The sequence below is a fragment of the Salvelinus sp. IW2-2015 genome, linkage group LG4q.1:29 (genome assembly GCF_002910315.2).
Source record: "Salvelinus sp. IW2-2015 linkage group LG4q.1:29, ASM291031v2, whole genome shotgun sequence".
Taxonomy (NCBI): domain Eukaryota; kingdom Metazoa; phylum Chordata; class Actinopteri; order Salmoniformes; family Salmonidae; genus Salvelinus; species Salvelinus sp. IW2-2015.
The window spans coordinates 75,684,747-75,701,030 of NC_036842.1; the positions used below are offsets into that span (position 1 = coordinate 75,684,747).

The window sequence follows — 16,284 nt, forward strand, 5'->3', positions numbered from 1 at the left end:
TGCAGTGCATTGAGCTTCACAAATGGAACCAAATTACATTTTAGCGCCTGGCCACGCAGACGTGCATGAGCAATTTTTGTTAATATGTGTAAATTTATTTTGCAACATTCACGCAGTGTCTGGTCAGCATGTAAAGATCTGCAGCAATGCATTGGTCTGTAGACAGACAAGTGTATAATAAACATTGGCTCTGCTGTTGGCCTCTGGAGTTTATAGATTAATCATTTCACAGCTGTATAGCGAAATTTGCCCTTCGTTTAAAATGGCGCTTCTCATTTAATGATCTTGTGCATTGCGAAATTATAGAGCTAGGGAACATTTGCAGTTATCTAAAAGTTCCATCAAAATGTATTCTCTAAATAATATTACTTCTTAATAAAGGAATGAAAAGTGACTGACACCAAACACCCCCTGAATTTAGATGTATTGCATTAATAAGAACATAGTTTACCATTCACACAGGTAAAGATGTATACTTTGACAGGTTTCAACTGCTGTTTTCTCATTCTTGAATTTAAAGCTTCTTTTTTCAAAGCTTTGCATAATAAAACTTACACATCATGGCCATTCTTACAAAGATATAGAACTAGCACACTGGAGAAAGACTCATCTTAGAAGGGATATTTACACGGCATGTTCGTTCATTTGAGTAACAAGGAAAATATTAACCTGTACACCCTAAAAAAAAAGCTACCCAAAACAGTAAACAGTGGCAAAAAGTGAGCCTCCAAATATACATGAACAGCTGGATCTCCATTGACAGGTATGTAGACAGAAGTACAGAGACTTCCTCAGCTGTTGTGACTTCCACAGATGTGTAACCAAACAGTGGATACCAATCCTGATACTGTAAGACTACAAAGTATACAGGCATGCTTTCCTTCCAACCTAACACTAGCCCACCTGATTCAACATATTTTATGATCATCAAGACCATAGTCAATTGAATTAGGTGCTGTAGCACTAGGTTGGAACAAAAGCCTGCGCACCCCATGACTTTAAGACAAGGCTTGGTGACCACAGGTGTAGACGGTCAGTGTACTACAGTGCATTGTACTCCACACACTTTGAGGGGTCTGTGGAGAAGTGTTTTTGGCAGATAGTCATCAACCTTTTCAGTCCCTGTTGAAGAGAGAGCAGACGTTAAGATATTTTCACAAGAAGGCTGAGCAGTCAGCTATCTTACTTATGCTACTCTATTTGGGTTAACACAGAGGTTAGGGGTCATCTTTGATCCAAGTTYTATTCAGAGGTTAACACGGAGGTCCTAACCTGGATGTATTTTCTCTGGGTCTCGTCGTTGAGGACGTGGGCCACGTGTTTGGAGAAGATCTTCTCTCGCCCCGTACGGGCGTGGATGCCCACCATGGTCACCCCGATGGGCCAGGGGGCATTACCAATGGCCATCTGCAGGTATGCATCGTTCGCCTGGAACAGACAAGCACAGTTTAACGCCCCAATCTTAGTTTAGTTACATGACACACACCAATACCAATCATACTAAACACAAAACACCCAATTAAAGTGACAACAGGTAGAAAACAAGTTCAATACCTTTACATATTCTCTCTGCAGCATGAATTTAATGATGTCTGTGATTGATTCTTTGATGTCTGCTGGCAAACTCTAAAAGAAAAAGAAAGACAATAAAACAAGACCATATCCACCACACTCATTTCACAGAGGGCAGTTCTCTGAGGTGAACACACCTTCTTGCGTAGTTTCCGGAATAGTGGTTTGAGGTAGGACTCAGTCTGTTTCTGGGTGGCGCTGGCCAGCTTGCCCTGCACGCTGCGCTTCACGTGGTCCTCTCGACCGTTCAGGTCCTTCGCCCAGACTCCCAGCAGGAACTACAGACCACAACAAACTATATCCACAACTGCCAAGAAACTACTGACCATAACACAACCATGTTAGCACACAAACATTTTTTTTTTTACATCTCCATCACAGCATTACWATAAATAATTACAACACTGGATAGAGATCACATCAGCAACTGTTGAATTCGCAAACAACTCTCCCTGAAGCAAAAAGCTGAGCATAACGCTCTGTCTCACCCTAAGGACTTTGTCGATGACATCCTGGTCCCCATTGTCATCTCCCGTTCCCAGAGATTTACCCAGAGCCTGTAGGACAACAAATACCAAACAAGAGGACAAAGGAATACAGTGTTCTTATGATGCATTGACACATAGGACTTTGTTTGGACTGTGGTAGAATAGGGACATTCAGCACCTTTTATTTACAATTGTGGATTTAAATGTAGCCCTTAAACCCTGAGTTAAGGACAAATATAGTGGCTTTAGTGACTCCCCAGTTGCTGTGTACCTCCAGCTCCTCAATGGTTGTGTCTGCCTCATGTACTCTTAGATCGAATTGTGTGTCCACCTCACCCGGCTCCCCAGTGCCCCCTACGATCTCATTCAGGTACTGCGCATCAATCTTATCCATGGCTGCCTTCAGGTCGTTCCTCAAACCCTGCCCAGAGAATACACAGTAACACAGGTGATCATCTTTACATCACAGGTTGTCAGTGCCCGAAAAGTCACGTATAATGTTCTGGGCTAGCATGTACAACAGTACCAAGGACAATGAGAGTGCTTAAAAGTGTGTCCAACTCTTCTTTAACCTTACAAAAATAATATAAAACCCACCACAAAAACAAAGAGCAAGTTCGCACCACCACCCTGCCTCATAACAGTGACAGGATGTTACCTTGTTGACTTCCGGAGCGAGAATCTCAATCTTCCTGAGCCTCTGGAAGGCCTCATAGTCTGACTCTGCAAACAGACGCACTGGTTCCCCTCGCTCCCTCAGCCGCCGGATCACCTGGACAAAAAAACAAGCACGTCTCCTCCCTGTTCATACCAACTGAACAGAACCCAGGAGGCTTGACACAATAAAACCAGCTCTGATTGGCCGACTCACCTCCTGCCGGGAGAGCGACATTGGCAGCTTCTCCTCAGTCAGCTCCAACTCTAAAGTGCTATTGGACGAGGTGGAGGGATCTGCCTTCTCCTCTTTCTTCTCCATCTTTGAGATAACACAGAGGTAAAAGGGAGAGAGAGGGGCATGGGTTAGTTTCCTGTTTTCACTGCTATAGTGTACCACAGTATGAGTCATAATAACCAGCGTTCAAACAGGTTCCAATCATTTTTCCCAAAGGGGGTTTTAGGAACACTTAAAATAAGGGCTGTTCATATAGGCTTAACCTGGCATGGAGTTTTGATAACCGTGTAAATCTTTCTTTGACAATGTGACTTATCTATTCGCCTGTATTTACATCCAAAAATGCTAATTAGGCTAGCATAAAGAGCTACAAATGCCATGATCTGGACGAGACTGCCAAATCAAGGCAAAGGTAAATTAATCCAGAGATTCTAATATTAGCTAAACGTAGTACTGAAAAAATTGGCAACATTTCTTACATTTACAATTTTATGAACTGTCTAGTGCAAGTTTTAAATTGACACAATACCGGTTAGCAAAAGGTGTCAGCTAGAGATGACATGCAGACGCTTGCAAGGATGTTGTTTTGCATGTCTACTTTGATGCTAATTAGCATTTTTAAATGAGTAAAGACTAATATATTGATYAAGGGTTACATGGTTATCAAAACGTCACGCCAGGGTAAGGATACACAAAACAGGGAATTTTAGAATAACTTAAAATAAGCGCTATGAGAAAAATGAATAGTGGAAAAATGATTGGAACCATTTCCCTGTTTGACCGCCAGGTTTTATAAGTATTATGACACCTCCACTGTGGGGCTCTAGAGGCTAAACTCAGAGGTCTCCATTACTATTGGCTCTCACCAGAGATCTGTATATATAATGAAAAGATGCGCATGTCTCCGTCCTAACAATAGGAGTTGGCAGGAAGACAGTCGACAAGCTTAGGTCCAAAATAAGCCCATAGAAACGCATTGGGCTTATTTTGGACAGATTTTGGCGAGAGTGAAACCTCCACTCTCTCAGCTGGCGAAATGTGTTATCATAATCATCCTCACAAACGGCTAAAATGCCAGCAGAAGCAGTAGAGCGTGCTCACGCCGTACTGTCAMGCAGAGACATTATCTATTGCTGCTGACTCACCTGGGACCAGCAGTCTCTTCCAAAGCAAACCAATACTGTAAACAGAAAGACTGCTGGTATACAAATCCATCATACCATTTCAAAGCAGCATGAACATAAGAAAAACACTGTTGCATGTAGACCATCTCCATGGCTGTTAAAAATCATGTTTTAAAATGATTAAACCACTACATAGCAATTTCAGCTTTCAAATATACGTCGGGTTGGGTTGCAAAGGGTCGGAAACTTTCCGGAAATTTTCCATGGGAAATTAAGCCCGGGTATTTTGCTTAAATTAATTTTTAAAAAGTCTATAACACTGAACCTTTGTGGGATACACATAAGGCAATTCTAGGTCTTGTGGCATATTTTGGTTAAACTATCCCCAATACAATGGAATTGCAACCCTCTGCATGCACAGTGCATTCTTCCATCACATGTACAGCTGATTCTCAAGATCTTGCACACTAATGAGATGCTATTGAGCCCACACTACTACTGTCCGAGCCAAGGACTACCATACATGCTTTTTGGTAAGTTTTGATTACAATACAGGGAGGGTTGATATATTTTACATGATTTTTGTTAACTAGTAAATAGTAGCCTACAGAAAAGTGTGTTTAAATCATTTCTAACTTGTTAATTTCTGCTGATTAGTTTTTGCTACCATGTGGGTTTTAGCTTGCTTGCGCCTGCTAACTGAGGAGTGTTAATTCACCTTTTTCCATACACGTTTCATATTAAGACATTCATCTTACAAAAGGAGTTGTTTAATCTAACTGCTTAACTATTTATCTGTACATGGAATTGTATTTGTTGTTTTACAATTTTCTTCCTAATCTTTACAGGAAAATGCCACATTTCACTGCAGCTAATGTAGAAGGAAAAGCTGTGTACATTTGCAAATACTGTGCAAAATATGTGAAGAATGCAACAAAGATGCAGAATCTGGCCAAGTGCATAAAGTTTCCTCAGCGTTCACAGCAAGCAACCTGACAAAAGTCCCGATGAATCAGGCACCTTATCGGTAGCAACAGCTCATGGTCCTCCTGGAATCTGAKGTGTTTTTGGCTCATTGGAGGAACGTAGTCATTCACCTCTGATGCTCACAGGCAATGTGTATTGGAAGAGATTTCTGAATGTTCTTCACCCAGGACACACCCCTCCAACAAGACATGCTTCATCTACTAGTTCAAAAGAGTTCAAGTGAAGGTCAAGCAAATCAGAGAAAGCAGACTATTGCAATCATCTCTGATGGGTGGTCYAATGTTCGTGGGCAAGGAATAATTAACTACATCTCCAACCCTCAACCAGTATTCTACAAGAGCACAAACACACCGGTCTCTACATTGCAGATGAGCTGAAGGCAGTCAATGACTTGGACCACAGAAGGTATTTGCACTGGTGACAGACAATGCTACAAACATGAAGGCTGCTTGGTCTAAAGTAGAGGAGTCCTACCCTCACATCACACCCATTGGCTGTGCTGCTCATGCACTGAATCTGCTCGTCAAGGACATCATGATACTGGAAACAATGGATACACTCTACAAGAGAGCCAAGGAAATGGTTAGGTATGTGAAGGGTCATCAAGTTATAGCAGCAATCTACCTCATCAAGCAAAGAGAGAGAATAAGAACACCACATTGAAGCTGCCCAGCAACACCCGTTGGGGTGGTGTTGTCATCATGTTTGACAGTCTCCTGTAAGGGAAGGAGTCTCTCCAAGAAATGGCCATATCACAGTCTGCCGATATGGACAGCCCCATCAAGAGAATCCTTCTGGATGATGTATTTTGGGAGAGTGGTAAGCAGCCGGAAACCTATAGCAATAGCCATTGCACGGATTGAGGGAGACAATGCAGTCATGTCTGATGTTCAGACTCTGCTTGCATATGTAAGAGAAGAAATCCATACTGCCCTGCCCACTTCACTGTTGCGCCAAGCAGAGGAAACTACAGTTCTGAAATGCATCAAAAAATGTGAAGACTTCTGCCTGAAGCCCATACACATCGCAGTGTACATGTTGAACCCCAAGAATGCTGGCAAGAGTATCCTGTCTGGTGTAGAGATCAACAAGACCTATGTTACCATCACTACAGTGTCGTCTCGCCACCATGGCCTGGATGAGAGCAAGGTTCTTGGCAGTCTGGCAAAGTGCATTTCCAAGCAAGGGCTTTGGGATGGAGATGGAATATGGCAGTTGTGCCAACATGCTGTTGAAGTCYGAAGTTTACATACACCTTAACTGTATTTAGCTAACTCAGTTTCACAATTCCTGACATTTAATCCTAGTAAAAATTCCCTGTCTTAGGTCAGTTAGGATCACCACTTTATTTTAAGAATGTGAAATGTCAGAATAATAGAGAATGATTTATTTCAGCTTTGATTTCTATCATCACATTCCTAGTGTGTCAGAAGTTCATATACTCAAATAGTATTTGGTAGCATTGCCTATAAATTGCTTAACTTGGGTCAAACATTTTGGTTAGCCTTCCACAAGGTTCCCACAATAAGTTGGGTGAATTTTGGCCCATTCCTCCTGACAGAGCTGGTGTAACTGAGTTAGGTTTGTAGGCCTCCTTGCTCGCACACGTTTTTTCAGTTCTGCCCACACATTTTATATAGGTTTGAGGTCAGGGCTTTGTGATGGCCACTCCAATACCTTGACTTTGTTGTCCTTAAGCAATTTTGCAACAACTTTGAAAGTATGCTTAGGGTCATTGTCCATTTGGAAGACCCATTTGCGACCACGCTTTAACTTCCTGGCTGATGTCTTGAGATGTTGCTTCAATATATCTACATAATTTTTCTTCCTCATGATGCCATCTTTTTGTGCACCAGGCCCTCCTGCAGCAAAGCACCCCCACAACATGATGCTGCCACCCCCATTCTTCATGGTTGGGATGGTGTTCTTTGGCTTGCAAGCATCCCCCTTTTTCCTCCAAACATAACGATGGTCATTATGGCCAAACCATTCTATTTTTGTTTCATCAGACCAGAGGACATTTCTCCAAAAAGTACGATCTTTGTCCCCATGTGCAGTTGCAAACCGTAATCTGGCTTTTTTATGGCGGTTTTGGAGCAGTGGCTTCTCCCTTGCTGAGCGGCCTTTCAGGTTATGTCGATATAGAACTTGTTTTACTGTGGATATAGATACTTTTGTACCTGTTTCCTCCATCTTCACAAGGTCATTTGCTGTTGTTCTGGGATTGATTTGCACTTTTCGCACCAAAGTACGTTCATCTTTAGGAGACAGAACGTGTTTCCTTCCTGAGCGGTTGACGGCTGCGTGGTCCCATGGTGTTTATACTTGCGTACTATTGTTTGTACAGATGAATGTGCTACCTTCAGGCATTTGTAAATTGCTCCCAAGGATGAACCAGACTTGTGGAGGTCCACAATTTTTTTTCTGGAGTCTTGGCTGATTTCTTTTGATTTTCCCATGATGTCAAGCAAAGAGGCACTGAGTTTGAAGGTAGACCTTGAAATACATCCACAGGTATACCTCCAATTGACTCAAATTATGTCAATTAGCCTATCAGAAGCTTCTAKAGCCATGACATAATTTMATGGAATTTTCCAAGCTGTTTAAAGGCACAGTTAACTCAGTTTATGTAAACTTCTGACCCACTGGAATTGTGATACAGTGAATTATAGGTGAAATAATGTGTCTGTTAACAGTTGTTGGAAAAATTACTTGTGTCATGCACAAAGTAGATGTCCTAACCGACTTGCCAAAACTATAGTTTGTCGCCAAGAAATTTGTGGAGTGGTTGAAAAACGGGTTTTAATGACTCCAACCTAAGTGTATGTAAACTTCCGACTTCAACTGTATCTCATCAGCCACCCGGTGGAAGGGACTGAGGCTCTTTCTCCTGTTGCCTCCATGATCCTCCAAATCGCACCAACTACAGCAGCAACATGTCCTTGTTTGGGAACACACACACACCAGGCTAACCAATACAAGGGTTGAAAAATTGGTGGCCACCTGGGCAAATTTCAGCCTTTTTGAGCCTGACAACGAGCCATCTTCAACAAGGTTGGAAAGTGACAGTGAAGATGAGGCCTCAGAGTCTGATGTTCAAGAGGTGGACATGAGGAGGTCCAGGGAGAAGACATAGAAGCCTGAGAGGAAGATTATTTTACAGATGTATGGTGAAAATGTTTTTTTGGGTAGGTGCGATGGATCATTGAACATTCCCTTTTGTTGTTCAGTGAAATTATCCCACGTGAAGAGTCAACTCAATTAATTAAAGTTAAATTCGTAACTAATTGTTTTTTATTTCCATTGTTAGGATTTAATCATGTCTACTTATGATAAGATAGAAGGTTTATGTTTGTCTCCATATGATATGGTAAATATATCCAATGCATTAATGTTAATTCCCATATATTCCTGTTAATTCCCATGGAAAGTTTCCACCTCTGAATATTCCCCAAAATGTGAAACCCTACTGATGGGTCATGCTTTTAGAAGCACATGCATCTCTTCACCTTAAGATTGTGTTTCTAGGAAGAGCACAATCAAAACAAAAAAAAGTACACCACAAAAGACCCCAAAATGCACAAAGAATCCAAGTCAGATGCAGGTGCTGCATTTGTAAACTAAAACCCACTTTATTAGGCACATTTAGAGCTGTATTAGTCAGCTGAATTGAAATGCAGTTCTCCCCACACATGAGCGATTCTCAAAAGTAAGGCAAAACCTGCAAACACAAAAAACAGGGGGAAAAACAGAACGTTTTTTCTGCTACAAAGGCCCATATCAAACTTATTTGAAATATATGAGGCAAAGCCTGATTAACCCAAAACTTTAAAAAGCAAAAGGATAAACTGACAACAGAGCCTAAACTCATGCTCAACATGGATATGTCCCAACTCTCCATTCCTTGCCCCCTCTCCTTCCAGACAACTGATCAGTGAAGGGACTGAATACAACCCACACATCCACCACTTAAATTGGACAGGTTTAAGCAACATGACTGAAGCTCTAAGCCTATTGGAAGGATGGGTGGAGCAATCATAATATATTTTTACACTGTGCTTACATTCAGGTAACATTGAAGCAGCCTGGAGYAAAGAACTAGGTAATGGGTTATTTTTGGACTGTATATAGCTAGCTTGCTGCTAGATACATTTCCTCCATATTTTGAACTCCTATCAAGTCCTTGCAGACAGGTAGAATTGAAGGGAAGAAGCAGCGGAAAGGGGAGCTTTGCAAGATTTTTGGGACACACCACTGCCTACGGTCGATCATCCTCGAGACATGCTCCCTGCCTTTGCTGTGCCATCATCCCCTACCTGTCTCTCAGGTGCCTCTTTCTGAACCTGCAGGGCAGCGTTCACAAGGTGGGAAGAGAGCACAGTCAACACAGGCTATGCAACATCAGAAAAACATTACCACACAACCCTGTAAGGGGGTCTAGTCGTAGGCTGCACTGTAACTCTGAAGACAAGTCACTGAGGGGAGAAAAAAAAGTGGAGATTGAACAGACAGTGCAGAGATAGGAAGGGGAGGAGGAAGGGAATGGAAGAAGGTGGTCGGACAGAGAGGAAAAGAGAATCTCGAAACAAGGAGTAAGATGAAGGGCACAAGGGAGAGAGAATAAGAGAGAACAGACAATGGGCTATAGCTAACCTCTGATGACTCGCAGTTCTATTATATTACACATAAGAGTCATTGGATGAAGGCGTCTTCTGTACAGGGTAGTTTTGTTAAGAGCCTCGGCGCTCGGTCTGAACATTACCACGCATCGCTTGCGGTACGGTTTTAGAATAATAAGGACCATATCTTTCATATCAGTGAGACATTTTCAAAAAACAAAACTGATACTTTTATAGGGTTAGGGTTCCCACACAGTCATATTTCAATGTTACAGCACTTGTTTACGGAAAACAGACAAGACAGAGGGACTACATCGGCGTCTCCGAACATCTGTGTGTAAACAGAAGGCGMCCACAAACGTGTTGACACTGAAAAATACTGTCGCCTGCAACTGTTAAAACTGGCTCAAAACAGCACAGTAAGTGCATTTTGATGTGAAATGAAAGTAGAGGGATTTGTGATCTGAGAACCGTACCAATTCACGTTTAGATTGAGAAAATGAATAACTAAGGAAGAATTTCACTTCTCTCATTGACTTAATCCAGCAGCATATCACCCTGCATCCCAATGCTGGCTTTCCTCTGAAGCTATGCAGGGTTGATCCTGGATGGGAGACCAGATGCTGCTGGAAGTGGTGTTAGGGGGCCAGTAGGAGGCACTCTTTCCTCTGGTCTAAAAAAAATTATAATATCCCAACGCCCTAGGGGAGTGATTGGGGACATTGCCCTGTGTAGGGTGCCGTCTTTCGGATGGGACATTTAACAGGTGTCCTGACTCTCTGTGGTCACTAACGTTCCCATAGCATTTATCAGAGTAGGGGTGTTAACCCCGGTGTCCTGGCTAAATTCCCAATCTGGCTCTCATACCGTCATGGCCACCTAATCATCCCTAGCTTCCAATTGGCTCATTCATCCCCCCGTAACTATTCTCCAGGTCATTGATGTAAATGAGAATGTGTTCAGTCAACTTACCTGGTAAAGTATTTATTTATTTTACTTCAAATCCCAAACCCCGGAATGGTCTACTAAAAGGCATGCTTCAGTTCGGCTGGTGGCTAGCTGAAGTCAACTAGGCGAACCAAACAAGTGTGCTTGCATACTCCTTTAAGACCTTGTGCTTTTTCCCCTCATTTTTCAAATACTACTGTGTGTCCATTTTGAGACACCGTCGCCAGTAGAGGTCGACCGATTAATCGGGGCCGATTTCAAGTTTTCATAACAATCAGAAATCGGTATTTTTGGGCGCCAATTATTATTATTTATTTTTTACACCTTTATTTAATCTTTATTTAACTAGGCAAGTCAGTTAAGAACACATTCTTATTTTCAATGACGGCCTAGGAACTGAGGCAGAACGACAGATTTTTAACCTTGTCAGCTCGGGGGATCCAATCTTGCAACCTTACAGTTAACTAGTCCAATGCTCMAACACTGATTACATTGCACTCCACGAGGAGCCTGCCTGTGCCGCGAATGCAGTAAGCTAAGGTAAATTGCTAGCTAGCATTAAACTTATCTTATAAAAAACAATCAATCAATGACTGTCATTGCTCCAATATGTACTTAACCATAAACATCAATGCCTTTCTTAAAATCAATACACAAGTTTATATTTTTAAACCTGCATATTTAGCTAAAAGATATCCAGGCTAGCAGGCAATATTAACCAGGTGAAATTGTGTCATTTCTCTTGCGTTCATTGCACGCAGAGTCAGGGTATATGCAACAGTTTGGGCCGCCTGACTCTTTGCGAACTAATTTGCCAGAATTTTACATAATTATGACAACATTGAAGGTTGTGCAATGTAACAGGAATATTTAGACTCATGGATGCCACCCGTTAGATAAAATACGGAACGGAATAAACGTTTAGTTTGAGGTGATAGTTTCCGGATTAGTCAACGGTATATGGTTTAGAGAGAAATAGACGACGCGTTATAATTCCTATAATAACTTGCGGCTGAACTTGACAGGGGTTCCTTCGTTATTTTACCGTTCATGTCTTCCATAGAGAATGTCTTGATCTACTTCAAATAAGGTCTGTGTTTCGTGCAGGCTTAAACCGCCTCGACGTTTTGATACCCGTGTAAATCTCACTAGGATAAAGGTAACGTTTGTCAACATATTTTCATAAATCCACTCTACAAAAAAAATTATTCGCTTATATTTAGCCAATATTGATCAGAGTTACCTTGTCCTATGGATATCTACACAGTTATAAAATTGGCAAGGTGGTGTAAGCCTACACGAAACACAGACCTTATTTTAAGTGAATCTAAAAATATCCTATGGAATAAATGAAGGAACCGCTTTTCAGATTTTGCTAGAAGGTGTCATGGGAATTATGACTCGCACTTTGGTCGTCAATTCTTACCATGCCCATTATTAAAATAGGATTTCCTGCATATAGAAATGACAGTTTTTGTTTTCAACATTCATCACAGGTAACTTAAACTCTATTTTTATTCAAACAGTTGAGAGTATTTGTCTCCTAAGCAGACTCTTCAGTATCATTGTCACTTCAGCTGTGTGTGTGTGTGTATTATATTAGGTTAAAATAAAAAAGTGTTCATTGTTCATTCAGTATTGTTGCAGTTGTCATTATTACAAAAATGTGTGTGTGTGATATATATATATATATATATACACTGCTCAAAAAAATAAAGGGAACACTAAAATAACACCTAGATAACATCCTAGATTTGAATGAATGAAATATTCTTATTAAATACTTTTTTCTTTACATAGTTGAATGTGCTGACAACAGAATCACACAAAAATGATCAATGGAAATCAAATTTATCAACCCATGGAGGTCTGGATTTGGAGTCACACTCAAAATTAAAGTGGAAAACCACACTACAGGCTGATCCAACTTTGATTGTAATGTCCTTAGAACAAGTCAAAATGAGGCTCAGTAGTGTGTGTGGCCTCCACGTGCCTGCATGACCTCCCTACAACGCCTGGGCATGCTCCTGATGAGGTGGCGGATGGTCTCCGGAGGGATCTCCTCCCAGACCTGGACTAAAGCATCCGCCAACTCCTGGACAGTCTGTGGTGCAACGTGGCGTTGGTGGATGGAGCGAGACATGATGTCCCAGATGTGCTCAATTGGAGTTCAGGTCTGGGAACGGGCGGGCCAGTCCATAGCATCAATGCATTCCTCTTGTAGAACTGCTGACACACTCCAGCCACATGAGGTCTAGCATTGTCTTGCATTAGGAGGACCCAGGGCCAACCGCACCAGCATATGTTCTCACAAGGGGTCTGAGGATCTCATCTCGGTACCTAATGGCAGTCAGGCTACCTCTGGCGAGCACATGGAGGGCTGTGCGGCCCCCGAAAGAAATGCCACCCCACACCATGACTGACCCCACCGCCAAAACCGGTCATGCTGGAGGATGGTGCAGGCAGCAGAACGTTCTCCACGGCGTCTCCAGACTCTGTCACGTCTGTCACATGCGCGTGTGAACCTGCTTTCATCTGTGAAGAGCACAGGGCGCCAGTGGCGAATTTGCCACTCTTGTGTTCTTGGCAAATGCCAAACGTCCTGCACGGTGTTGTGGGATAAGCACAACCCCCACCTGTGGAGCGTCGGGCCCTCATGGAGTCTGTTTCTGACCGTTGAGGCAGACACATGCACATTTGTGGCCTGCTGGAGGTCATTTTGCAGGGCTCTGGCAGTGCTCCTCCTTGCACAAAGGCGGAGGTAGCGGTCCTGCTGCTGGGTTGTTGCCCTCCTACGTCCTCCTCCACGTCTCCTGATGTACTGGCCTGTCTCCTGGTAGCGCCTCCATGCTCTGGACACTACGCTGACAGACACAGCAACCTTCTTGCCACAGCTCGCATTGATGTGCCATCCTGGATGAGCTGCACTACCTGAGCCACTTGTGTGGGTTGTAGACTCCGTCTCATGCTACCACTAGAGTGAGAGCACCGCCAGCATTCAAAAGTGACCAAAACATCAGCCAGGAACCATAGGAACTGAGAAGTGGTCTGTGGTCACCACCTGCAGAATCACTCCTTTATTGGGGGTGTCTTGCTAATTGCCTATAATTTCCACCTTTTGTCTATTCCATTTGCACAACAGCATGTGACATTTATTGTCAATCAGTGTTGCTTCCTAAGTGGACAGTTTGATTTCACAGAAGAGTGATTGACTTGGAGTTACATTGTGTTGTTTAAGTGTTCCCTTTATTTTTTTGAGCAGTGTATTAAAAAAAAAAGTTTATATATATATATATATATATATATATATATAAAAATCGTCCGATTAATCGGTATTGGCTTTTTTTGTCCTCCAATAATCAGTATCGGCGTTGAAAAATCATAAATCGGTCGACCTCTAGTCGCCAGTACACACTTCKTTAAAATAATCAGAATTAATCAAAGATAAGTAAATTAATGACTTATTGAGTTTTTGCCAAAGAAAACCTTTGTCACACAATTGTACTTCTAAGACATTTGTTGCACTATTTCTCAATGAAAATAATTGGCATGAAAATTAGTCCCTCCCTGAAGAATCCCTACCAATCACCGACGAAGTGGCGTAGACTTCGGGTTGCGTCCAAAAAAATAAAAAAGTGTCCAAAGTCTAAAACCTCCCTAACTGTCGTCATAATATATGTACGAACTCTTTCGGCTGGAAAGCATGCATACGCCTTTCTTTAGTCTCCTTCACAAGTTTTCAAGTCTCGCCTCTAGGTTTTAGAAARGCGGTTAAACAAAATAAAAAATAAAAACGCTGTGATATTACCTTGTGGCCACATCTTTCGAAATACTCTTCTTCTTCTTTTCGGGCAAGATCGGCTCGTTTGAAGTATTTCTTTGAATCCTGTGAATATATTCATTATCACCGCATGTCAACAATAAGATGCAACGATGGCAACATTTTAATCTCACAAGTAAAAAAAGAATACTTAGCTAACTAACGTAGATAAGCTCTTGAAACTAAGCGAAGATAACTAGTTAACGTTAGCTGGTGCAAGCATGCCGCTAACCTCAGAGTCCTATAACGTTAGCTCTTAATTTTATCATGACGCAGGCTCACCAAATTTGTACTTTAAGCTAACGTTGGCTAACTAGCTACTATTTGAGTAAACACTTAATTAAACGTTCATGTACCTGCCCACGCCAAGCAACCTAGCTAGTTATCCTAGCCTAGCTAACTTAAAGCAACTCTAGCTAGCTCAATTTAGCTAGCTGACTAGTAAACATACTAACGTTAGCTACCAGCTACTCACATCAATAAGATCTTTGTCTTCAATTAGTTTTCTCTTCCTCACGATTTCAGCTTTTAAGAAATCCATATTAATTATCAAATATGTCGTTATTTCTTTAGTCTTCACAGTTCAAATATATAGACCGGATCAGCTGTCTGGGAAAATGCTGGAAACAATCTGACCCGGACGTGAATAAGATTTCCTCCAACGTGAATACACACGTCATGGCGTTCAAAATAAAAGTAATTGGACTAAGGTGGCGTTATTAAGGATGATCAAAAATGAATCGCTAAATACTGTAGCAATTTTTACAGAAAATTGTATAGCTCTACGTACTGTCAGGAATCCACAGTTATGTTTTTTGACTCACTGAATAATGTTCACTCTATCAGTGATATATAATCTAAACAGTGTGATGAACCCATCAAAYTTGAAGAGATTATAGAGTCTATCAAACATCTAAAGAACAATAAATCATCAGGTGTTACATCAGAATTTTACAAATTATTTTGTGAAGAAGTAGCTCCCTTCCTATTTGAAGTCTTTTTAGAGAGTATTAAAAACAATGTTCTCCCTCCTACAATGAGTCAGGGGTTAATAACACTGATACCTAAACCCCAAAAATAAGTGCTGCTCATCGATAACTAGCGTCCATTTTGTCTTCTTAATAATGACCATAAGATATTAGCCTTACTACTTGCAAAAAGTATTAAAGAAGTCCTGGATGCAGTCATTGATGAAACACAGTCTGGATTTATGAGGAACAGACATATTTCTAACAATGTCAGACTAGTATTAGACATACTTGACTACTCAGACCTAATAACTGAGGATAGCTTCATATTATTATTTGATTTTTATAAAGCATTTGACACAGTAGAGCATCAGTTCCTCTTCCACTCCCTTGAGAGAATTGGCTTTGGGGATTTTTTCTGTAAGGCTATTAAGACTCTCTATACAAATGGTAACAGCTCTATCAAATTGAAATATGGCACCTCACCTAGATTTGAGTTAAAGAGAGGAATTAGGCAAGGTTGTCCTATCTCTCCATACCTGTTTTTATTAATCACCCAACTTCTTACAAATTCTTTAAATAATAGTCCTGTACAAGGTATTTCCATAGCTGGTAAATAAATTATTATAAGCCAGCTGGCTGACAATACTACACTTTTTCTGAAAGATGCTAACCAAATTCCCATATCGATCAATGTGATACAATCCTTTTCCAAAGCGTCTGGTCTATATCTTAACATTAGTAAATGTGAACTCATGGCTGTCAAAGATTGTGTGACACCTTCATATTATGGTATTCCAATAAAAGAAGAACTTACATATTTAGGCATAACCATTACAAAGGATCAGAAGTCTAGAGGCTTACTA

At 41.4% G+C, this 16,284-nt stretch overlaps 1 protein-coding gene across 2 annotated transcripts; it reads right to left on the reverse strand.

Annotated features, from left to right (window-relative positions):
* Positions 1 to 407: 407 nt before the first annotated feature.
* Positions 408 to 15,100, reverse strand: prpf18 (PRP18 pre-mRNA processing factor 18 homolog (yeast)). 2 transcript variants are annotated; one of them, XM_023985707.2, is made up of 11 exons: positions 14,926 to 15,100; positions 14,439 to 14,516; positions 9,380 to 9,406; positions 2,932 to 3,036; positions 2,719 to 2,832; positions 2,332 to 2,481; positions 2,061 to 2,129; positions 1,710 to 1,850; positions 1,555 to 1,626; positions 1,273 to 1,428; positions 408 to 1,122 (listed from the first exon to the last, which is right to left on the reverse strand). In XM_023985707.2, the coding sequence occupies exons 1-11, from the start codon at positions 14,989 to 14,991 to the stop codon at positions 1,042 to 1,044; spliced, it is 1,059 nt and encodes a 352-aa protein (XP_023841475.1). In that variant the 5' UTR covers positions 14,992 to 15,100; the 3' UTR covers positions 408 to 1,041. The 2 variants fall into 2 exon arrangements, with proteins under 2 accessions (XP_023841475.1, XP_023841476.1); XM_023985708.2 differs by lacking the exon at positions 9,380 to 9,406.
* Positions 15,101 to 16,284: the final 1,184 nt, after the last annotated feature.